At 41.2% G+C, this 26,083-nt stretch overlaps 1 protein-coding gene across 14 annotated transcripts in view; it reads left to right on the top strand.

Moving 5' to 3' along the window:
- Nucleotides 1-26,083, top strand: part of LOC148879128 (uncharacterized) — a 207,098-nt gene that overhangs the window by 5,750 nt on the left and 175,265 nt on the right. For all 14 annotated transcript variants that reach the window (XM_088960546.1, XM_088960544.1, XM_088960551.1 and 11 more), the window contains exons 3-6: nucleotides 454-532; nucleotides 613-748; nucleotides 24,453-24,717; nucleotides 24,875-25,236. In XM_088960546.1, the coding sequence (XP_088816672.1) occupies nucleotides 454-532; nucleotides 613-748; nucleotides 24,453-24,717; nucleotides 24,875-25,236 (842 nt within the window). The remainder of the gene's footprint in view (nucleotides 1-453; nucleotides 533-612; nucleotides 749-24,452; nucleotides 24,718-24,874; nucleotides 25,237-26,083) is intronic.

Raw genomic sequence — 26,083 nt, 5'->3', positions numbered from 1 at the left:
GTAAAGCCCATAAAACTAGTGCTAATTTGTCTCTGTCTCCTTCAGATTTTTAATTACTGGATATATTAGGATGGTAATTACTAGTTTCACAAAAGCTGGGAACAAAATGGTCAGAAAAAGGCTAGGACAAATATGACACAATAGGAAATACTGCATTGAACTGGTACTTATATAAGTATATAGATTCATGGGATAAATTTCTGCCCCAAAACCTTGCCTTGTGTTCAAATCTCGATCAGTACCTATTGATAAAAAAAAAAAGTATCGTTCAGTACCTGATGACCCAAGTAGTGAACCTGCTCTCAGACTTTTCTAATGGTGTATCACTGCATCCATATATGAGCTTTTGTAGACGTACTTCTATTTCATGTTGCTGTCACAGGTCTAAATGGATGTTACTTGAGATTTTTGGTGGTTTCTTCAATCTTTTTTCCTTCTTTTCTTTGAGTTCAGCGATGGATCATTTCGCATGGAAATATTGAAGGAATCATTATTGAGGGCAATCCATGATATAGATGAAAAGTTTTCCAAGGCAAGGGCTGTATTATTTTTCAATTGTGTTTTTTTGCCATTTATCTTATGCTTTTATTTTAATTTATTAAATAACTGTAGGAAGCTTTGAGATATAACCTTGATTCGGGATCTACAGCCACTGTGGTTCTTAAGGTTGATGGACAAATTTTAGTAGCTAATGTTGGAGACTCAAAAGCTCTTCTATGCTCAGAAAAATTGCAGTCTTCTCAAGAAGGTAGAGGTTTGGCATTTTCTTTTTTGATGATATATTAAAATTTGCTAATTAGTACCAGGGAAAGAAACCCCATGTACAAAGGTTTCAAGTAGAGGTTCTATCTTTTGGCTCAACAATTTTTCTTCCCCCCCCAAGTTCATGAAGAATCATGAATAGAGTAGCTGATTACTGGTATAGAATTTGAGTGCTATTCCCAAATTATATTTTGAAAATAACAATTGTAATGATAGCAGTGAAATCAATAAGTTGAGTTCTTTCCTTTAGCCTGTACGAATCATGTGGACCAGCGACTGGGTGGCTCCCTTTAAGATGATACATCCTCCTCTAGATGATTCTGGTACATAAGGGGCAGCTGAGCCATCAGGGGCCTTCTTGGTCATATCGTTCTTTCATTTTATTTCTTCTTCTGTGGACCTTCGCTTTCCTCACCAAGCTATTTGGGTGAAAGCCTCTAAGATTTCCTTCTTTGCTTGGACTGCTGCTTGGGAAAATGTCTCGCTTCTGATAATTTGGCAAGGAGAGGAATGACCTTGGAGTTTACCCTTTGTTGGCTGTGTTCTTCCGATAGCATATCAGTCAATAACTTGGTCATTTTTTGCAGTTTTTCCATGTTACATAATTGGAGGCTTTTTTGGTGACAATTGATAGTGGTTTGGTGATGGTTTGGGGACTTTGGTACCAGTATGAGAGGTTCCTTGCTGTCTAGTTCTGTTTGTAATGATTCTTGTTAGCTGATTCATAATCATAAAGCTGTATCAGGAGTGTGTAATTTTTTGATTTTTATTGCTATGAGTTAGTATGATGGGTTATTTGAGATTGCTTTTGTTTGTGAAAATGTGGGATTGCATGCTGTTATTCTCCTCTTTCTGGGTGATTCCTAATCACATATTTTCCATCTTTTTCTTTTAATGAAAACTTACCTTTACCATAAAAAAGGTGCTCCTTCAGATGCAGGGATGAGGAGAAAACTCCCACTGAGACACCTAATGATAGGTCACCTCCAGCAAGACCAACTTATGGACACCTAATCTTTGATTGTTTTGAGATCCAGATATTCTGGATGAATCCTATCAAAATGTCTCACCAGACAGCAATGAATGGTTGACAACCGGAATAGATGTTGTGCCTTCCACAGAAATCCATAATTATGCCATGTCATTCTCAGATCCTTTGTGTCGTGATAGATGTATAAGCAGCCAGACATATATACTGAATGTCTTAACTCTTACGCAGAAAACAGATAGATGATGGGGAGAGAAGAAAATAGAAAGAGGAATAATAAGTTAATAATGTAAAAACATTTCTTTTCTTTATCAGTGACAATCGACTTCTAATAAATAAGTAAAGAGCAAAATTGAAAAAAGAGTCCAAGCATGGTTCAATCAATTGAGTAGTTCCAAGTTTTAAAATAAGACTATCCATTAATAAGCAAACAAAAGTTTTAACTCTATACAGTTCTGTATTTGTGTTCTAGGCACCCGATTTAGCTAATTCACTTGCTAAAAACCTTAGGACTAGGTTTGAGAAGGATAAGGGTGAAGGGATGGGATATCCATCACATGGACGCCGAAGTCTTGCGGAAAGGACTGAGCGAATTTCAAAAAAAATTTCTCCCATATTTGCAGGGAATTGAATTCCCTATTTTAGAAAATGGAGCAGTGCAGGATGGAGCAGAATCCAAAGACTGCTCCCACTGAAGATGGCGCAGTGCAGGATGGAGCAGAATCAACAATGTTCTTCAAAAGAATTTGACCCTTCGCAAGAATCAATTGGATGGCTTGTGAGTACAGCTTCAATCAATCTTTTCCCAAAAGATTGGTATCAAGATCAGATTTTGATTTCTCCTAAGAACTGGAGATCGAACTGAAAGTAATGGTGGCGGCAGGAAGGCGGTGGCAAGAGAGATTTTGCAGAGGTTGCAGAAATCTCTCTTCTGTGATTTCAGCTCTAAAGATAAGAGTCTTAGGTTGCATGTCTAAAGGCTGCCGCCCCCTCATCCTTTTATAGATTTAAAGGGATCAGCTCCTAATCCTATTAGGAGCTGCCGATCCAAATTATATTTGGATTAGAAGTCCCTTTAAGTGATAAGGGAGAACCCTTATCTTATTTGCAGATCAGGTTAGTCATCTCCTAATCTAATTAGGAGGCTTCCAGATCTAAACCTCATTTAGATCTTGGACTCTCTAAGTGGATAGGGTCTAGGCCCAATCCTATCAGCTGATCCATCTCAGAATTCGCCCCCTTTAATTGACTGATCAAATCAGCCTAGTTCGAAATGGGCTTAAGGCCCATTTAAGGTTATGTACTTACTTAGCCTTCCAAACTGCTGCCCAGTTGGGCTTCCTTGTATGGCGTGGGACCCAAACATTGATCTACACATCAGCCACATGGGTTCAGCCCAGCATTTGTTACAAGGCCTGGCCGAATACACTGTTACGGACAGTGCACCCCCTGAAACCCATCAAATGGGCTCTATGAGCCCAATACTTACCCTAAGTGGTCCCTAGGCCAAGCCACCTTGTAACACCCAGGGACTGTGGGCAGATGCAAGATTAGCCCATCAAGTATTATCCTCAATGGTCTTACACTTAACCTCTCAGCCCATAATGATCAAACACTGCCTGACAAGGGAGGATCTCTCCCTCGACTGCAAGGAACAGTGTTGCACTCTCTGCTTACATGGATCCCGGGAATTAAACCTTTTGCAAATCAGTTCGAAACCATAACATATATATATCTTTATATAAATATATTTTGCAAAACAAAATCTCAACAATTGAAATCGGTTGCCGACAGTCTTGGTTTCCATCAGAGAGAGTGCATCCCCGATCATTACCTTTGTTCGACAAAGGGGCTGATCCTGTCACTATGATCATCTACTCAGATGAATTCTCGGACTGTCCCAACATACCCAGGTTTTGACCCCCGCTAAGGATCTCACTGATTGGTATGTCAAAGACAGCCCAATCCGACACCTAGTGTAGTATCATAATCGAGTCTAGGGGTTAGGTGTAACTTTCCAGTTTTGCCCATCTATCTCCAAGGTCCAGGGCAATACTGGAAATCTGGTCCGGTTCAAAGGTTCTATTAATTCTACACTGCAAGTGCTTCGGGTCTCACCCTGGTGGCTGAGACAAGCCACCCCAACAGTTGGCAGCACACCAGTGTCAGCCTTGGCAGGATAAATCTCCATAGACTTACCCAATGGCTATGAACATTCTAAACTAACACAAGTCTCATTAAGTGTCCAATTTAAGGGTATTACACAGAAACACACCACAAGAACATGAATCAAATGTGTACTTTATTCGTTTACAATAAATTCATGATGTACATATTTCTGATTGAAGCTAAGGGCATACAACTGTCTAACAAAGGGTTCTTAGCAAAGCGTTGCTTGGAGCCTTGGAAAATGGTTCTGGAGGTCTGGAGATAGAAGGATTCTTTTTGGAAAAGAGTGATTGCTTGTAAATAAGGGGTTTGTGCTTTTGTTGGGGCTCTTAGAGAGGTGTCATCTTCATATGGGACATGCGTGTAAGGGTATTGATTTTTTTCAGCAATCCTTTTTTCAGATTTCAAGATTTAAAGTTGGAGACAGAACAACCATTAGATTTTGGGAGGATGGTTGGGGTAGGGCAGTGAAGCTTTCAAATCTTGGTCCTAGATTTTGTTGATTGTCAACTAGAGAGTCCATTAATAAGTTAAAATAGAGTGCACGAGGAGCAAGCATTTATTTATCTCTTTTTTTGATCAATAACTGCAGATTTCATTAATTAATTAAAACAGAGTACATGAAGAGCAAACAAGAGGGGAAATAAGCTCTCTTAACTCTCTTTAAAAGCTTAAAATAGAGTTACAATTGAGCCCAAAAAAGTTGGTTTCTTTCCACCCCTTGCTTTGCTAGTACACCAGCAAAGGCATTAGCAGTTATTTTAACCAATCCTATTCTCACACCCATGTCTTGTGTCAGCCATTTGAAATTCTTTCTTTCACTCTTGTAGTTCCAAAGTCCAGCTTCTTCCTTTTGGAGCCATCCCACGACCAGCTTTGAATTACCTTCTATAATCAACTTGTTAATGTTCATGTCCCTTGCCCTTTGCACTCCTTCCATTAGAGCCAAAATCTTAGCCCTTAAAGAATTTTCTACACCAACTGGCCCTGAAATTAAACCAATAATTCAGCTTTCCTCATCTCTGATGACACCTCCAATACCTGATGGACCTGGGTTCCCTGCACTACTCCCATCAAAATTAAGCTTGATGAATCCACTAACTGGTGGAGGCCATGATGGGCTTGTAATAGACTTATGCCCTTTAGAACAAGACACTTCCTTCCAATTTCTCATTAGGTCACCTAAGGAAAAATCAGCGAAGAGCTCCAAGTATTTAAACCACTGAATCACCTGAAGAAGAAGAAGAAGAAGAAGAAGAAGAAGAAGAAGAAGAAGAAGAAGAAGAAGAAGAAGAAGAAGAAGAGATTTGAGAATGGCGGCATACACACTTCAGCCGGCCCTATAACCTTATATAGATGTTTACAAAGTAATGTTACAAGAATGGACTAGAATGCCCCTGATTAGTGATGGGACACCTAGACATAAAAAAAGAATAAAACAAGTTTAGGCCCAATAACTAAGAACTTAAAACATAAATAAGACTAACATAAACACTAAACCAATTGATCCAACACTCCCCCTCAAGCTAAGCATGGATGTCAGTCATGTTTAACTTGCCAAGTAAATCTAAGAATTTCGTTGAAGCTAGTCCTTTTGTTAGTGCATCTGCAATCTGCATCTCGGAAGGAGTACAAGGAATGCAAAATTCCCCTAAGACTATCCTTCCTCTAACGAAATGTTGGTCAATCTCAATATGCTTCGTCCTATCATGTTGCACTGGGTTATTTGCAATGTTGATGGCAGCCTTGTTATCACAGTACAGCCTGAGAGGACACTCGACCTTTATCCCAAGCTCACCAAGGAGGGTCCTAAGACACAATAGTTCAGCAACACCATGAGCCATAGCTCGATATTCAACCTCTGCACTTCATCTAGCAACCACATTCTGCTATTTACTTCGCCATGTAACCAAATTCCCTCCAATGAACGTGCAATACCCAAAAGTAGACTTCCTGTCTCCAACAGAACCAACCCAATCTGCACTAGTATACGCTTCAATTTCAATTTTATTGTGTTTTTTGAATAGAATTCCTTTTCCTGGGCAAGTCTTCAAATACCTAAGAATCCTTTCCACTGCTCTCATATGAGGAATCTTTGGAGAGTGCATTAACTAGCTGACAACATGTACAACATAAGCAATATCTGGTCGAGTGAGAGACAAATATATCAACTTCCCTACCAGTTTTTGGTATCTCTCTATATCAATGTAGTCCTCTCCTACCGATTCTTGTAGACCATGATTCTGTTCTATTGGAGTATATGCTGGTCTACTCCCCATCATATCTGTCTCCTCTAGAAGATCAAGGACATACTTCCGTTGACATATATAGATGTCCTCTTGTGACCTAGCAACTTCAATTAGGAAGTATCTTAGATGGCCCAAGTCTTTGATCTCAAACTCAGAAGCCAATAATTCCTTCAATCTTTTTATCTCTTCTAGATCATTCCCTATAATCACCATATCATCCACAGAGACGATGAGTGTCGTAAGTCTGCTATCCTGTTTCCTTATGAACAAGGTATGATCTGCACCACTTTGAGTGTATCCCATTCTCTTCATGGTCCTATAGAGCTTCTCAAACCAAGCTCGAGGAGACTTTTTAAGACCATATAATGCTTTCCTCAGCTTACACACTTTCCCATCAAAGCCATGACCTGGTGGAGGATCCATGAATACCTCTTCATGTAGATCGCCATTTAGGAAAGCATTCTTCACATCCAACTGATGTAGCTCCCATGAGAAGTTTGCAGCTAATGACAATAGAACCCGGATTGTGTTGAGCTTTGCGACTGGAGCAAAGGTCTCTTTGTAGTCAATCTCTTCTTTTTGAGTAAATCCCTTTGCCACAAGTCTGGCCTTGTATCTTTCAATGGACCCGTCCTCCCTATGCTTCACAGTGAACACCCACTTGCATCCCACAGTGCTCTTCCCTTCTAGTAGATCCACTATTTCCCAAGTCCTTGCTTTCATTAAGGCTTTCATTTCTTCATTCATAGCCTCTCTCCATCTTGGATCAGACGTAGCCTCTGAGTACCTAGTAGGGACATGCACGGAAGAGAGAGCGGGCACAAAGTAATAATAACGAGGAGATAAACGTGAGTAAGAAACAAATTCAACATTGGGGTGTCAGATAGTACAAGAACGGGTAGACTTACGAAGAGCAATAAGGAGATCTAAATAAGAAGTATAAGTGATAAGATTACCTGGAGTTGTTGAGACAGATTGATCTGAGTCCGATTGGTTGCTGCCATGAGTTGGAGGGTCTTTTTTCCTTTTGTTGTAGGTGATTCTTATATCTTTTTGTTGCCTACTAGTGTCCTCAGTTTACATCTACAGCATCAAGAGCGGTAACAGGTTCAATGGGAGCCTCACTAGATTCACCTGGGATGCTACAACTAGGAGGATCAGGAGGAGAAGATGGAAGGCCCGAGGCTGAAAGGGGCACAAAAAGAGGGATAGAAGACTCCCCTTCCATCCCACTAGTCTCCCCCTGAAGAGGATTATGGGAAGAATGAAAATAGGATTGAGACTCAAAAAATACCACATCTTTTGTGACGTATTTCTTCTTGGTAACGGGATCATAACACTTGTAACCCTTTTGTGTAGGAGAATACCCTAGAAAGATTCCTTTCGTAGCCCTAGGATCGAACTTGGTTTTCTTTGGATCCTTTACATGAATAAAACATACACAACCAAAGACTCTAGGTGGAAGAGGAAAGTCTAGAAGATTAGGGAAAGGACAGAGAAAGGAGTTTTCATACCCAACACCTTGGATGGCATCCGATTTATCAGATATGATGCGGTAAGAACTGCTTGAGACCAATAGTGTTTGGGAACCTTGTGCTGAAATAGTAAAGCTCGAGCGGTCTCCAATAAGTGTCTATTTTAGCTCTCAGCAACCCCATTCTATTGAGGGGTACTAGCACAAGATGACTGGTGTAGCATGCCTGTATCCTCCATGAACGGGTTCAAGGATCTTTCAAAATATTCAGCAGCATTGTCTGAACGGAATTGCTTAATCTTCTTATCAAATTGAGTTTCAATCGTTTTACAAATGCCATGGCTATCCGTGGCACTTCATCATGTCAAATTGAGTTTCAATTGTTATGGACGCGTTCCTCGGGAAGAAGTATCATCGCCGCCGGCAGCAGCAGGAACCTAACCCACCGCCAGCAGCAGCAGTGATTCAATGATTCTCATCCTACCCAGTTTGGCAACAACAGTCTCATCCAGATCAGATTAGATCATCTTGCTTGTTCTTATCTTATCGTTCTTATCTTATTCTATTGATCTTATCTTATCTTATTAGTGGATTATCAGATTAGGATTAACTTATCTTATCCTTAGCAAGATAGAACTGGAAGTCTCCCTATTCAGCAAGGAGACCCCCTAAGATTAGGACTCTTGTAGTCTCCTATTTAAGGAGACACCATTATTGAATGAGGATATTGAATATTCAGTTAAAGAAGTGAGTTAGGAGAGTTGGTGATCTCTTGAACAAATCACCAAGGCGCCAAGATATGTTCATCAAGAGCAGGAAGGAACAAGGGAAAACAGGAGGTTTTCCCCGTGGACCGACCCGTGACGAGATCCTATTCTCGGGCCCTCAACAACTTGGTATCAGAGCAAGGCGTCATGGGAGATCTGGAGCAACTGCCATCCAGGGTCCACGACCTCGAGCACCAACTCGTGGAGACCTGTTCTGAAGTACGTGAGATATAAGACGAAGTAAGGGAGTCGCGGCGTCTGATGGAGTTATTCCTTTCTAGCAAGGAAAGGAACACTGAAGGGGAGACAACCACTAGCTATTGACTCCTCATTATTCTGACTACTGGCAACAGATGATTGTAAGGCCGAACTGATGTCTGCATCAAAATAGTAGAGACCTCTAAACTCATGACCGCTCCCAATCGTTCTCTTCGTCAGTCTGTCCAGAAAGACACAATGAATAGGAAAGAAAATTATGCTACAGTTTAAATTCTTGGTAAGTGTTAGAGCTAGCCGAATAAGAGTAAATTGGTCATTTTACTTCTATTAAGTTATGTGCTTATGTGGCAGTCTTAATAGAGACTTCCTGTCCCATACTTAAGTGGGGGCAGTTTAGTCTTTGTACTACTAATTAGAGCCTAATCCTATTAGGTTCGACTGTTCTCTTCATCTTCTTCTTCTTCTTCTTCTCCTAGTTCGAACTACTGTAGCTACAGAGAAAACATGGTATCAGAGCTGACTTAATGTCAGTGTGAGTGCTGAATTAATGTCAGTGTGATTCATGGTTTTGTGAAATCGGTAGTGGTGTGAACAAGAACAAAAGCTTGTGTACCTATCAACTATGTTTGGGGACTGATTGATTGTGACTGGTTGTGAACAGTATTGATTGATTGTGACTGGTTGTGAGCCTATCATTGTGTTAGGGGACTGCTGTAGTGTCTGGAACATCAAACTCCTAACAACAGTACTTAGTTGGTGACTGGGAATTCAGATTAGAAGTAGCATTGGAAGAGCATCATGGCAGCAACTGGAGATAGTTGTAGTGATCAGAAACCTAGTGTGGTGATTCCCTCTGACTATCTGGGTGTGCATATGACTTCAATTAAACTTAATGGTGAGAACTATGTTCCATGGGCCAAGTCAGTGGAAGTTTTTCTCAAGGCAAAGAGGAAAGTGAAGCATGTGAAGGAAGATAAACCACCAGTTGACTCTTTAGGGTTTGATGATTGGGAACAGGAAAATGCCCAAATTATGACATGGTTATGGAATAGTATGGAACCCAAAATAAGTGCCAACTTTATGTTCTTAGATACAACTAAGGACATATGGGAACATGCCAAGAAGCTTTATTCTGGGCAGGATAATACTACAAAGGTATATTACCTCTATCAGGAGTATTTTGATATGCAACAAGGGAATAAAACCCTAGAAGAGTACTATGCCAGTATGAAGAACCTCATAAATGAACTCAATGTCTATCATCCCCTCACTCCGGATGTTAAGGTTCAGCAACAACAAAGGGAACAACTAGATGTCACTAGGTTCTTAGTGGGGTTGAAATCAGAATATGAACTAGTTAGGGCCCAAATATTATGGGGCTCTACTCTTCCTACACTTGAGGAAGTGTTTGCACGACTTCGTAAGATTTCTTGGGACCTACAGAGAATCCCACACAGTCTGACAGATCAACATTTGTGATAGCTAGAGGAGGTGGACGTGGTACTAAAGGGGGAGGACATGCCTCCCGAGGAGGTTGTGGTGGTTTCGTATTTGGCCGTGGTGATGGTCGTGACTCAAGGGGAGGCCGTGGTAAAGGAAAAAGTAACTCTACAAGGAAGTGTACCCATTGTGGCAGGGACGGACATTCGGTGAATTTCTATTATGATCTCCATGGCCTTCCTTCTACATGGGCCAATCATGCAGTAGCTGGTGGGGTTGATGTCAGTGATAACCAATAGGCAGATCTAACTCCTTCCACATTTACATCTGTTTCTGGGAAGGACATGGTGAGTGTACCGTGTGATGAGTATGAGCGGTTCCTCCAGACTACTTCACAGCATACTACTGCCACCCTTACCCACTCAGGTATAGTCTGTTTGTCATCCAAACCCTCTCCCTGGATTATTGACTTTGGAGCCTCTAATCACATGATGGACTCCAGGTATGTTTTCTTCCCTCTCGGAAACTTCCACATCTCAAACTGTTACCCTTGCCAATGGTGTTGGTAATGTTGACACGACTTCTCTTTCTTTATCATCTCTTCTATATGTCCCTAAGTTTCCATTCAATCTTATGTTTGTTAGTAAATTAACCAAGACTCTTAATTGCTCTATTACATTTTCCCTTCCTTTTGTGTTTTTTAGGATCTCAAGACGGGGAAGAAGATTGGTGGGGGGCATGAGGCTGGTGGATTGTATTACCTTGATGGTGGTGGATCGTCAGTTGCACTTCAGACTTCACTCACTCCTCTACAGTGGCATTGTCGGCTGGGACATCCATCTCTCAAGGCACTTAAGATACTGGTTCCGTGTTTGAGTCATTTGTTGTCGTTACAGTGTGAGTCGTGTCAGTATGGGAAACATCGTCGTGTTCCCTTCAGTCCTAGAGTTGAAAGTCGTAAGAGTCCTTTTGCTTTGGTTCATTCAGATGTTTGGGGCCCGATTAAAATAGTCTTATAATGGTTATAAGTATTTTGTCACTTTTATTGATAATTGTTCAAGGATGACATGGATTTATTTAATGAAAGAAAGGAGTGAATTATTTTTCATTTTTCAAAAATTCCATGCTGAAATACGTACACAATTTGGTGTTCCAATCAAAGTTCTTCATTCAGATAATGGTAGTGAATACTTTCTTACTTCCTTTCAACAATATTTAGAACAGCATGACATCATTCATCAAACTTCATGTGCATCCACTCCTCAACAAAATGGGGTGGCTGAATGGAAGAACCGTCATCTCCTTGAAACTGCTCGGTCTATTCTTCATCATATGAGTGTTTCTAAACGGTTTTGGAGTGATGTTGTACTTACTGCGTGTTTCCTCATTAATCGGATGCCCTCCTTCATTCTTCATGGTCGGTCTCCTTTCTCTATCTTGTTTCCCACCTTGTCTCCCTTTCCATTAACACCTCATATTTTTGGCTATGTGTGCTTTGTTCACAATCTGAGTCCTGGAATAGATAAGCTAGATGCACGCTCCATTAAGTGCGTCTTTCTTGGCTACTCTCAGACTCAAAAAGGGTACAAGTGTTACAATCCCATTACTCGGAAGTGCTATGTCTATCCTGATGTTACCTTTTTTGAGTCTGTCCCCTTCTTCTCAGGACTTGGAGTATTTGTGTCTCCACCTTTGCTTCTTCTTCCTCTTCCAGTCAGTGATCCCATTTTGGGTGTTCTTGTTGGGGTTGACCGTTCACCTCCTCCAGTGCAGATCCCTACTGAACGACCACCGATCCGGCACGTGTATACTCGTCGACAGACACTGGCTCCTCCTCCAGCTTCTACCTTGTCTGCGGATCCTGTTGTTGCTCCTGTCCCTAAACCTTCAGGACTTGATCTACCCATTGCTTTACGAAAAGGTAAACATAGTTGTACCCTCCATCCCATTTCCAATTTTGTTTCAATATCTTGCTTTTTCGCCTCACATCGCCAGTTTGTTTCACTGTTGTCATCTATTTCTATACCTAAGAATGTCCAGGAGGCTCTTAGCTCACCTGGGTGGCGGCGGGCAATGGAGGAGGAACTCTTTGCCCTTCAGCATACTCACACGTGGGAGCTCACTACTCTTCCACCTGGTAAGCATGTTAAATACTTGCCAGATGGTAGTGTGGAGCGTCTGAAGGCCAAACTTGTTGCTAAAGGTTATTCACAGTTGTATGGAGTGGATTATATGGAGACCTTCTCTCCAATGGTAAAATTGGCTCTGTCCGTGTGTTAATTTCCCTGGAAGTTACATATGATTGGCCCTTGTTTCAACTTGACATTAAAAATGCCTTCCTTCATGGTGACCTTATGGAGGAGGTATATATGGAGCAACCACCTGGGTTTGTTGCTCAAGGGGAGGATGGTAAGGTGTGCAGACTGAAAAAGACAATTTATGGGTTGAAACAATCGCCTCGTGCTTGGTTTGGGAAGTTTAGTAAAGTGGTGAAGAATTTTGGAATGAAACAATGCCAGGTTGACCACTCAGTGTTCAGCTATGATTCAAAAGCCGGAAAGATTTTATTAGTGGTCTATGTGGATGATATTGCCATAATTGGTGGTGACAAATTGGGGATCGATAAACTAAAGGTCTTTCTGCAAAATCATTTTCAAACAAAAGACCTTGGGACATTGAAGTATTTTTTGGGTATAGAAGTTGTTAGATCAAGACAAGGTGTAAACCTGTGCCAAAGAAAATATGTTCTTGATCTACTGGATGGAACAAGATTGTTAGGTGCAAAACCGGCTGAAACTCCTATGGAACCAAATGTTAAGTTGAGCAGTGATACAGGGGAAATATTTGATGATCCTGGAAGGTATAGACGGCTAGTGGGGAAGCTGGACTATTTGACTATCATGAGATCGGACATCTCCTTTGCAGTCAGTGTGGTGAGCCAATTTATGCAGAACCCTAGTATACCTCACTGGGATGCAGTTCTTAGAATTGTAAGGTACCCGAAGGGAGCTCCGGGTCATGGGTTATTATACAAACCAGGAGGAAAACTTGAAGTAATTGGGTATACATATGCAGGTTGGGCAGACTTTGTGTCTGATAGAAGATCTACTACAGGTTATTGCACATTTCTTGGAGGACATGGAATAGTAAGAAGCAGACGGTTGTGGCTAGAAGCAGTGCTGAAGCCGAGTACAGAGCCATGGCACACACTACATGTGAATTAGTATGGCTGAGGAATCTCCTACAAGAAATCGGGTTCTCCAAGGATAAACCTATGAAATTGTACTGTGACAATCAAGCTGCACTCCACATCTCATCCAACCTTGTTTTTCATAAGAGAACAAAGCACATAGAGATTGATTGCCACTTTGTGAGGGAGAAGGTCCTTACTGGAGAGATAAGCACAGAACATGTGGGCTTAGGTGATTAGTGGGCAGATTTGTTTACAACAGGCTTAAGCTTAGGGAGAGTGAACTATATATGTAACAAGCTGGGATTATATGACATATATTCTCCAGCTTGAGGGGGTGTTAGAGCTATCCGAATAAGGGTAGATTAGTCATTTTACTTATGTTAAGTTATGTGCTTATGTGGCAGTCTTAATAGAGACTTCCTATCCCATACTTAAGTGGGGGCAGTTTAGTCTTTGTACTACTAATTAGAGCCTAGTCTATATTAAGGGTCGACTGATAGGGTTTATCCTATTAGGTTCGACTGTTCTCTTCATCTTCTTCTGGTTTGAACTACCATAGCTACAGAGAAAACATTAAGCTTCGAAACAGATAAGAGATTGGAAGTAAGATTGGGAACATATAGAACAGATTTAAGAGAGAGTTCCTTGCATAGGTCAACCCCCCCTTCTCAGAGATAGTGGAGAGAGAACCATTAACAACTGTCATCTTATCTTGGCCAGACATCAAATGTAAGAAGAAATAAAGAGGACATGTGTGTCATGTGGTCAGTTGCACCGGAATCAATAATCCAAGAAGTAGAATCTATAGAACTAGGTGCACTATAAGCAGAGACAAAACCTGATCTGGCAAGAGAGGTGGAAGCAAGGGAATTAGTCCTTAGATGGGTTAAGGCCCAGCTAAGGACCTCTACCTCATCAACAGTGAAATCCAAGGACCCGGATGTGTGGGAATTAGCAGTCTGTCCCATGGGAGGAGGTGTAACTGTAGATGTGTTCTTTGGGCTCTCACCACTGTGACTAGTAACAAGGTTCCCACTTGCTGTTTGATTCCTCTGAGGCTTCTTGTCTTTCCTTAACGCAGCTGGTTTCAGATGAGGATAAAGAACCCAACGAATCTCTTTTACATGCCTTTCACCTCCACAATGAGTGCACTTAAGATGCCTCTTGTCCGAGTGCTTGCTCCCTTTCTGGTTTGAAGAAATAAAGACTGAATGTTCAACAGGCTGTATTTGAGTGTCAACTTGCATCTCTTTCCTCCTAACCTCTTCATTCCTTACTAGATAATAGACATGGTGTAAATCTGGCATTTCATCCCTTCCCAATATTTAAGACCTTATGCCATATTGCGTACTCCACACTACCCACTTCAGGTTCCTGCTTCTGTCCATCTAAATAACTCGTAAGTTCCCGGGAAGTAATGAAGAGCATGGCTGAAACAGACCATTCTCTGAAGTTATATTCATCCAACAATACACTGGTGATCTGCAAGCTGTGCAGATTTGGGTTTTCCAGATTAGAAGACCTCCCACCAGTTCTATTATCCCTAGAAGACTCTTCTCCCGATATTGAAGACATCTCCTTCCTCTTACAGTGATCACAATTGAAAACTCAGTACAAAGAACATGATTTCAGACTTACCGAAGCTGTTACAAGTCTGAGAACCCCTCGTAACAGGTTTGAAACCAAGAACAATCCACCCTTGTACTGTGCTGAACACTTTTGGACTGGACTTTGACTTCTGCTGTCGTAGACTGTGATCACCCTTACGACCTGTACTAGGACTGTCTAACTCAGTCCTTCCACCTAGATCTTTTCCACACAGATCTCTCTTAGCAGTCGAATGGCTACTACCTGCTGTAGGGTTTCTAGTAGGGCATCAGCTTCTGGAACAAACTCCCCTTGGGCCCTACAACCAAGGGAAACCCTAGATACAGACCTTGCTGTGTTCTACGGTCAGCCCTAGGGTTTCTTCACAGTGGCCGAGATAGGAGAGAGAAAAAAAAGAAGGAATAGAGAAGTGGAGAAAAGAGGCGGCTGTAACCAGTCAGACCGATTAGTGCTCTGATACCATGTTTGCTGGAGAACATCAGCCGATTTGAGAATGGCAACATACACACTTCAGTCGGCCCTATAATCTTATATAGATGTTTACAAAGTAATGTTACAAGAATGGACTAGAATGCCCCTGATTAGTGATGGGACACCTAGACATAAAAAAAGAATAAAACAAGTTTAGGCCTAATAACTAAGAACTTAAAACATAAATTAGACTAACATAAACACTAAACCAATTGTACCAATAGTAATGGTTTCAATAATTGCCTTTCCACTTCTATCCTTGTCAAAGAACATCCTTAAATTCCTTTTCTCCCAAATGGTCCGGCTCATAGCAGCACTTAGACATCTCCACATTGTTCTTCCCTTTTTCTTTTATTTTTTGTGAGGGGATGAGAGATCCATCGTATGGACGCCCGAATCTTGCGGAATAGAATGGACGAATTTAAAAAATTTCTCTCTTTCCTATTGGGAATCGTATTCCCTAATTTAGAAAAATCATATTTTTCAAGGATCAATCTTGAACCAAGAACCGAATTAGATCTGAACAAAAACAGTAGGAGAGGGATATACTTGATACGGAGAAACAATATCTCACAATGGCGGTGTTCACGCCCAAGGAAGGAACCAAAGACTGCTCCCACTGAAGATGGCGTAGTGTAGGATGGAGCAGAATCAGCAACGTTTTTCAAAAGAACCAGATCCTTAGTAAGAATCAGCTAGGCAACACATGAGCACGACTTCCAATCAGCCCTTTCACAAAGGACTGATATCAAGATCCAATCTTGATCACTCCCACTGAGAATAGGAAATTGAACTGGCAAATATGGCGGTGGCAGGAAGGAGGCGGCAAGAAAGAATTTTCACAGAGGTGCTGAATTCTTTCTTCTGTGATTTCAGCTCTGAAGAGAATGTGAATATGAATATCTTTGAAGGCTGCTGCCCTCTCCTTTTATAAGCTTAAAGGGATCAGCTCCTAATCCCACTAGGAGTTGCTGGTCCAAATCATATTTGGATCAAAATTCCCTTTAAGTGATAAGGGTAAACCCATATCTTATCTGCAGATTAGATCAGCCCTTTCCTAATCCCATTAGGAGGTTTCTAAATCTGCTAATCTAATCTCAGAATTTGCCCCTCATTTAACTGATCAAATCAGCCCAGTTCGAAATGGGCTTTAGGCCCAATAGGGATATGTGCTCACTTAGCCTTCCAAACTGCTGCCTAGTTGGGCTTCCTTGTATGGCATGGGACCCAAACATTGATCTACACATCAGCCACATGGGTTTAGCCCAGCTTTTGTTACAAGGCCTGGCCGAATACACTGTTATGGACAGTACACCCCCTGAAACCCATCAAATGGGCTCTATGGGCCCAACACTTACCCTAAGTTGTCCTTGGGCCAAGCCACCTTGTAACACCCAGGGACTGTGGGCAGATGCAAGATTAGCCCATCAAGTATTATCCTCAATGGTCTTACACTTAACCTCTCATCCCATAATGATCAAACACTGCCCGACAAGAGAGGACCTCTCCCTCGGCTGCAAGGAACAGTGCTGCACTCTCTACTCACATGGATCCCGGGAATTAAAACCTTTTGCAAATGTTTAGAAATCGCAATATATATATATATATATATATGTATATCAATATAAATATATTTTGCAAAACAAAATTTCAACGATTGAAATCAGCTGCCGACAGTCTTGGTTTCCATAAGAGAGAGTGCATTCCCGATCGTTACCTTTGTCCGACAAAGGGGCTGATCTTGTCACTATGATCACTCACTCAGATGAATTCTCGGACTGTCCCAACATACCCAGGTTTTGACCCCACTAAGGATCTCACTGATTGGCATATCAAAGACAACCCAATCCGACACCTAGTGCAGTATCATAATCAAGTCTAGGGGTTAGGTGTAACTTTCCAGTTTTGCCCATCAATCTCCAAGGTCCAGGGCAATACCAGAAATCTGGTCCGGTTCAAAGATTCAATTAATCCTACACTGCATGTGCCTTGGGTCTCACCCTGGCAGCTGAGACAGGCCACCCCAACATTTGGCAGCACACCAGTGTCAGCCTTGGCAGGATAGATCTCCCCAGACTTATCCAATGGCTGTGAACATGAATCACACCACAAGAACATGAATCAAATATGTACTTTATTCATTTACAATAAATTCATAATGTACATCATTCTGATTGGAGCTAAGGGCATACAATTGTCTAACATTTTGGATAGGAAATGGTAACTTTCATTAAAGATATTAAAAGGAGAGTACAGTTATCACCCCCCAAAGTATGGGTGGAAAATCAGAATAAAAGTCATACATACAAGCCCAAAACAAAGTCTCCCTAATAACTCCTTGCTTAGCTAATGTGTCAGCGATTCCATTTTCTGACCTTCTTACCCAATTAAATTGCACTCCAAGTTTCCTTGCTAAGCTAATAACCTCTCTTAAAGGCTGTCCAAGTGAGCAATACTCCTATGTTTCTATATTCCTTCCACCCTATTACCAACTTGGAAACTCCTTCCACTTCTAAGTGTTGCATACCCCATTGTTTTGCCAATTTCAGTCCTTGAAGTAAGGCCATGACTTCTTCCCTAAAAGAATCTCCCACCCCAACCGGGCCCAAGTAAAGGGTCAAGACTCTTCCTTCCTCATTTTTGAAGACACCTCCAACTCCTGATGGGCTTGGATTACTTGATGAGCTTCCATCAAAGTTTAATTTCACCATGAACTGAGATGGTGGTAACCAAACCTCTTGAATTACAAGGGAGAAGGGAGAGACAACTATTAGAGTTCCAATTTCTAAATAAGTCAGTTTAGGAGAAGTCTTGAAAAGTTTCTGGACTTTCTCCATGTTGTTTCCCACTTTGTCTCCATTTCCTCTCACCCCAAGAGTCTTTGGCTGTGTTTGTTTTGTTCAACACTTGGGGCCTGGAGTAGACAAGCTAGATGCTCGAGCTACGAAGTGTATTTTTCTTGGCTACTCGAGGACTCAGAAAGGGTATAAGTGTTATAACCCAAAATTTCATAAATCGTTTGTGTGCTCTGATGTCACCTTCTTTGAATTAGTTCCATTTTTCTCAGATGTCGGGGTCTCTTCTTCTCCCTCTGTGGTTCCTCTTCCTATACCGGTTGTGGACCCTCTTCCCGTAGCTCCCATTCCTACTGCAGATGCACATCATATGCCTGCTACTACAGAGAGGCCGCCAATTACTCAAGTGTATACCCGCAGAAGTGCTTCGGCCCCTCCTCTACTTCACCACCTGTCGACAGATCCTGCTATTGCTCCTTCTCCCTCAGATCTTGATCTCCCTATTGCTTTGCGGAAAGGTAAATGTACTTGTACTTCTCATCCCATTTCAGACTATGTTTCCACTGTTCATCTTTCTGCTTCTCATTGCAAGTTTATATCATTACTCTCATTGGTTCCCATTTCCAAGACTGTACAGGAAGCCCTTACCTCCCCAAGGTGGCAGCAAGCCATGGAAGAAGAACTCTCTGCTCTACAACATAATCACACGTGGGAACTCACCACCCTTCTTCCTGGTAAGCACACTGTTGGGTGTAAATGGGTCTATACAGTGAAGCATCTTCCTAATGGCAGTGTGGAACGATTGAAGGTACAGTTAGTGGCTGTTGACAGTTGTTTGTGTACTCAGGTTTAGTACCACAAGGGTACTATTGTAATTTCTCTTCTGTTTATATTGTACGACTGGACTAGTATAAATAATAATTTCTTTTATTCGCCCTCTAAGTTCTGGAGGGCTTTCAGTCCACTCGACTCACCTCTCTTCTCTCTTCTCTCCTCTCTTCTCTTGCTCTTGCTCAACATGGTATCAGTCCCCGAAAGCTCGCTTAGTGGCAAAGGGATTTACTCAAGTGTATGGAGTTGATTATGTAGAAACTTTTGCCCCTGTTGCCAAGATGAATTCCATTAGAGTCATTTTCTCTCTTGCTGCTAATCTGGATTGGGTTTTACACCAGCTTGACATCAAGAATGCATTCTTGAATGGTGACCTTGAAGAGGAAGTGTACATGATTCAACCTCCTGGTTTTCTAGCTCAAGAAAATGAACAGAAAGTGTGCAAGTTGAAGAAGTCCTTATACGGGTTGAAACAATCACCAAGAGCTTGGTTAAGCAGATTCCATGTGGAAGTTCAGCAGAAAGGATACAGACAATGTCAATCAGATCACACCTGTTTGTGAAAAGAGGAGAAAGTAAAATTGCTGCTCTAATTGTATATGTGGATGACATAGTTGTTACTGGTGACTGGGAGGATGAAATTCAGAGATTGGAATTTTTTCTTGCCACTCAGTTTGAAGTGAAGGATCTAGGACCTGCCAGATACTTCATTGGAATTGAAGTCGCCCGATCAAAGAAGGGTATCTTCGTTTCTCAAAGGAAATATGTCCTAGATTTACTTCAGGACACTGGCAAGATGGGGGTGAAGCCAGTTGACTCTCCCATTGACCCCAACCATAAATTAGGTGACAACTGTGGTGAACCTCTAAAGGATGTGAAATAGTTTCAGAGGCTTGTAGGGGGATTGTTATATCTTTCTATGACTCACCCAGACATTGCATATGCTGTTGGTGTCCTCAGTCAGTTCATGCATGCTTCTAGGTCTTCCCATCTTGAAGCAACAGAGAGAATCCTCTGATATCTAAAGAAGTATCCGGGTACTGGTTTGTTATTTCAAAAGCACGAACATTTGAAAGTTCAAGTTTATACAGATGCAAATTGGGTTGGATCCCAAAGTGACAGAAAGTCTACCAGTGACTACTGCACCTTTATAGGAGGGAACCTGGTTACATGGAGGAGTAAAAAGCAAAATGTGGTGGCTAGATCCAGTGCTGAAGCTGAATATCGTGCTATGGCCCATGGGGTTGCTGAAGGCATGTGGATAAAGAATTTGTTAGGGGAGTTGGGTTTCCCAGTGGCCAAACCTATAACTCTATTTTGTGATAAAAAAGAAGCTATAAGCATTGCTGCCAATCCGGTGCTACATGATAGAACAAAGCACATCGAAGTTGACAAGCATTTTATCAGAGAGAAAGTTATCACAGGTGAAGTGTGTACCCCCTATGTCACTTCTGAGAACCAACTTGCAGACATCTTTACAAAGGGTTTAAACCTTTCCAGACATCATGATCTTTGTGACAAGTTGGGCATGATTGATATCTATGCTCCAACTTGAGGGGGAGTGTTGACAATTGTTTGTTTACTCAGGTTTAGTACCACAAGGGTACTGTTGTAATTTCTCTTCTGTTTATATTGTACGACTGGACTAGTATAAATAATAATTTCTATCATTCGCCCCCTAAGTTCTGGAGGGCTTTCAGTCTACTTGACTCACCTCTCTTCTCTTGCTCTTGCTCAATAGTGGCCAAGGGCTATTCTCAGTTATATGGTGTGGACTATATGGAGACATTCTCTCCTGTGGCTAAGATTGGTTCAGTTCGGGTGTTGATCTCATTAGCTGCTATGTATGATTGGCTTCTCGTACAACTTGACATAAAAAATGCCTTCCTACATGGTGATCTTGTTGAGGAGGCGTATATGGAGCAACCACTAGGGTTTGTTGCTCAGGGGGAGGCTGGTAAGGTGTGCAGGCTCAAAAAGGCAATCTATGGATTGAAACAATCTCCACGTGCATGGTTTGGTAGGTTCAGTGAAGTGGTGAAGGCCTTTGGGATGAAACAATGTCATGTTGATCATTCTGTGTTTAGCTATAACTCAAAGGATGGGAAAATCTTGCTAGTCGTGTATGTGGATGATATTGTCATAACTGGAAGTGACAACAATGGAATTGATAGGCTGAAAAAATTCTTACAGGACCACTTCAATACGAAAGATCTGGGGAAGCTAAAGTGTTTCCTAGGAATAGAGGTTGCGAGGTCAAAACAGGGGATCAACCTATGTCAGAGAAAATATGTTATTGATCTACTTAAAGAAACAGGGTTGTTAGGTGCTAAACCAGCAGAGACTCCTATGGAACTCAATGGCAAGTTAAGTGTGGATGTGAGTGAAGAGTTTGATGATCTTGGAAGATACAGAATGTTGGTGGGAAAGTTGAACTACCTGACCATTACCTGACTAGATATATCATTTGCTGTGAGTGTGGTGAGTCAGTTTATGCAACATCCCCGGGTTCCTCACTGGGAAGTTGTTCTGAGAATTGTTAGGTACCTAAAGGGTGCTCCAGGTCGTGGTTTGTTATACCAAAAGGGAGGAACTTTTGAGATAGTAGGGTACACAGATGCTAACTGGGCTGGCTCTATATCAAACAGGAGGTCAACCACAAGGTATTGTACATTCCTGGGTGGCAATCTTGTAACTTGGAAGAGCAAGAAGCAAACAGTGGTGGCAAGAAGTAGTGCAGAAGCAGAGTATAGGGCTATGGCCCATACCACTTGTGAACTAGTATGGCTGAAGAACTTACTACAGGAGATGGGTTTCTCAATTGACAAACCCATGAAACTATACTGTGATAACCAAGCTGCTGTTCACATCTCATCCAATCTCGTCTTCCATGAAAGAACTAAACATATTGTGGTGGATTGTCACTTTGTGAGAGAGAAAGTGATAAGTGGGGTAATAACTACATCTCATGTGAGCTCAGCAAATCAGTGGGCAGATCTCTTCACAAAAGGATTGTCTCGGGGAAGAATAGATTACATTTGTAACAAGCTGGGACTATATGATATATACTCTCCAGCTTGAGGGGGAGTGTTAGAATGCTCGAGTCAGGGATATTTTGGTCATTTTGGTGTATCTTCTTGAAAGTGAAAGGTCTATTGTATATGAATTTAAGTTATGTCTCCCATCTTTTATGAGGGACAAAATTGTCTTTCATTTAACTCTAAGTTTTATGAATAAAATTCAAGTGGGTCGGCTAGGAGAGTAATTTTTTACATTCTCTCTTCTAGTCTGGCCGAACACTTTTCTTCTTCTTTTTCTTTTTTCTTTCTTCTTCTCTACTTTGACTTAGAATCAACTAGGGTTTATTCACAAGAGATACATATTTATATTATGGTTTCAAAATGTTTGCAAAAGGTTTTAATTCTCGGGATCCATGTGAGTAGAGAGTGCAACACTATACCTTGCAGCCGAGGGAGAAGTCCTCTCTTGTCAGGCAGTGTTTGACCATTGAGGGTAATACTTGATGGGCTAATTTTGCATCTGCCCATAGTCTTTGGGTTTTTATAAGGTGGCTTGACCCATGGACCATTTAGTGTAAATGTTGGGCCCATTAAGAGCCCATGGTGATGGACTCAGGGGTTCACTGTCTCCTATAGTGAATTCGGCCAGGCCTTGTAACAGAGGCTGGGCTGAACCCATGTGGCTGATGTGTAGATCAATGTTTGGGTCCTACGCCATACAAGGATATCCAACTAGGCAGCAGTTTGGAGGGTAACTGAGCAGATAGACTTGGTGGGCTTAAAGCCCAATTTGAATCGGCTTAATGAGATTAATTAAAGGAGGGCGGTTCTAGGATTTAGATCAGCAGATGGGATAAGGGATTGTCCCTATCCACTCAGAGAGTCCAGATCCAAATAAAGATTTGGATCAAGAAACTCCTAATTAGATTAGGAGGGCTGATCTTTATCTGCAGATAAGATAAGGGATTATCCTTATCTCTTAAAGAGAGTCCAGATCCAAATACAAGATTTGGATTCGGAAACTCCTAATGGGATTAGGAGAACCTCTCTTTAAGGCTATAAATGGGAGAGCAGGGCGAACCCTCAGTACACACAAGAAACTAATCTGACTGCTGATATCAGAGAGAGACAACACAATTAGACTGCATTGTCTCCTTCTCTCCTACTCTTGCCGCCATACCAGTTCGATCTCCACCTGTGGGAGCGATCAAGAAGTTTTCTTGATATTACCTTTTGGCAGAAAAGGTAATCAGAAGTCGTGTGCACTAGCCCTTCATCAGATTCTTGTTGAAGAGCCATCCTGCTGATTCTGCTTCATCCTGCACCGTGTCATCTTCGGTGGAAGTAGCCTTTGGATCTTTCCTTGGGCGTGAACACCTTCATTGGAGGTTATTGTTACTTCGTATCAGGTATAGCCCTCCACTCCCTTTTGGTTTCAGATCTTGTCTGGTTTAGGTTCAAGATTGATCATTGAAAATGCAGTTTTCTAAAATAGGGAATGTGATTCCCACGTGGGAGAGAGAAATCGTTGAAATTTCGCCCAACCTTCCTGCAGGGTTCGGCCATCCATATGATGGATTTCTCATCCCTTCAAGTTTTTGTGTGATACAAGGACCCTTATATGAAGCAAAGCCAAAACACTATTCAGTTCTGAATCCCTTAGTCCCCTTCTCAAATCCATGTCCCAATAAAAATCAGTTCTTGAACTAGAAGGGACAAGAAAGGTGGAAATAGGCTCATCATTGTACCTTGAGAGGGCAAAAATAGAGGGGCATTGGCCTTTTAAAGGAAGGTTCCCCACCTAAGCATGTTCCCAGAATTTTATAAGATTTCCATAGCACAAATCATACCTGATAAATGGAAGAAATGAAGGTAGAATGGTATGAATGGCCTTTCAAGGAGAGGATCTTGTGGCCCTAGTCAGTACTCTAGCATCCCAACCATCCACCACAAGCCCATGAATTTTTACCACTACCTTAGCCCACAATTTATCCCTATCCACAAGTAGTCTCCACAACCATTCACCTAGTAAAGCCACGTTTGTTTTCTGTAAATTGCCTATACCAAGACAACCAATTTCCACTATATAAGCTAAGGTGAATTAATTATTTCTTTCCCTAATTGTTATGACCACCAAAGTTAAGTTGGCCTTGTAAGGGGTGGAAATGGGTGGGTATGCTGTAGGATTTCCCTGTCAACATGAATAACTGAAGACTATGGTTTATAAAGGAGGTTGTATAGTGGCAGTGGTCTAAACTAAAATACCAAAAGAACTTTTACTTAGTTTTTAATTGTTAATGATTGTGATTTGTGAAAAGCAACTTGTGTCACAATTTCTAAAAAAAAAGGTGCAACTTGTGTCATTTTAATCCTGAATATATGATCTAGTTGAACAATTGTTTTCTACCATTTTCTGTGCTCAAGTGTTGTAAATATTGATTGATCTGTGTGACTTTTAATCTGCAGGCAATTTATCAAAATTCTATAGAAGGAAAAGACAGAATGGTGCTATAATTCCTATAAATGATAACGAAAAATTCAGGCTAGCTGCTTCCAATGGATTGGTGCATTTTTTTGTTAAGGAACTGACCAGAGATCATCATCCTGACAGAGATGATGAAAGGTCTAGGGTGGAAGCTGCCGGCGGTTATGTTGTTGATAGAGGTGGTATCTTTCGAGTCAATGGTGAATTGGCTGTTTCTCGAGCTATTGGTGATGTGTCCCTTAAAAGGTATGATTCTCAATTGGTCAACCCAGAAAAAAATGGTCTGTGGTTTTAATTATCTCCCCCTCCAACAATTCCAAAAAAACCTTAAATTTGGTCCTATTCTGTTTATATCTAGAGTCCAAGATTGAACCTTCTCTTACTTGGTCTTTGTTACTGTCAGTTATGGTGTTATACCTACGCCAGAAGTGACAGATTGGTTACCTTTAACTTCCAATGATAGCTACTTGGTGATCGCATCTGATGGCATATTTGAAAAGCTAACCACACAGGACATTTGTGATCTCTTATGGGTTGCGGACAAGCAAATCCATGTTCACTCAGAACTTGTTTCTTCATGCATGCATTCATTTGCCGACTGTATAGTGAATACTGCTTTTGAGAGAGGCAGCATGGATAACATGGCGGCTATTGTGGTTCCATTGAGACCAACTGCTTTTTCCAGGACTCTGATAAAAGATAGCTATGATAGAGAGAGGAGCATTGAAACCTCAACTTTCGAACTGCAGAAGCTCATCGAGTCAAGTAACTTCTCCTACTTACAATTTTCAGAAATTCAAGCACTTTCCTAGATACTTTTGTTTGCTACACATCTTATAAGTAAAGGAATTGAGGGCCTGCGAGAGTATTGTTATAAGGTGGTGGTTATGGTGCACCTTCTTTTTGGTAAATGGGGTAAAACCCTAGTTATTATTAGTGTTTTAAAAGTAGTATAAGGCTTATGTCTTGAGGTAAGCCTCAAGGTGAGGCTCAAGGAGTTCATCCTTGAACATCATGCCTGAAGGCACAAGGCATATTCCCTCACACCTTGAGATGTCTTATGTGCATGTACATGCTTTTTTGTGCTTGTATCTTCAACATGCTTAAAATCATTTTGAGACAGTACTTTACAGTTTACATTTGAAGGTCTTTTAATAGTTATTGAATGGCTTGGAATAATGCAATGACTTTCACTAAAGCTCTTATTATTTTTAATTTTCTTGTTTATGTGATCATTTATTCATTTACGTGCTCTTCTCTTATATATTCATTTTTTTAATTTCGTGTTTTAATTAAAAATTAACTTGTGAAGCTTCAGACTTAGGCTTTGAGACGCATGCTTTTACTCAACTGAAGGTTCTGGTATCTCGCCTCATGTCCCATTTTCAAACAATGATTATTACCCCCTTCCCCATGTATTATTACATTCTTAGTGCAATAAATAGGAGTACCTTGTGTCGTTTCTTTTCACTATGCTGTTCCCCCTCAATAACAGGAGAGGTCTCAGATTATCTGGTTTAACAAGTCAGTTTTGTTCACTTAAACATCTTGGTTCCATATCTAAGGTTATACAAGTAAATCCTTCCAGGACACTGATTAACCCATGAGGCCT

Source organism: Nelumbo lutea, chromosome 1 (assembly GCF_056320005.1).
Source record: "Nelumbo lutea isolate HS-2025 chromosome 1, American lotus-T2T, whole genome shotgun sequence".
NCBI lineage: Eukaryota > Viridiplantae > Streptophyta > Magnoliopsida > Proteales > Nelumbonaceae > Nelumbo > Nelumbo lutea.
The sequence above is the reverse complement of the archived record's forward strand: the minus strand, read 5'-3'. Positions and strand labels throughout refer to the sequence as shown.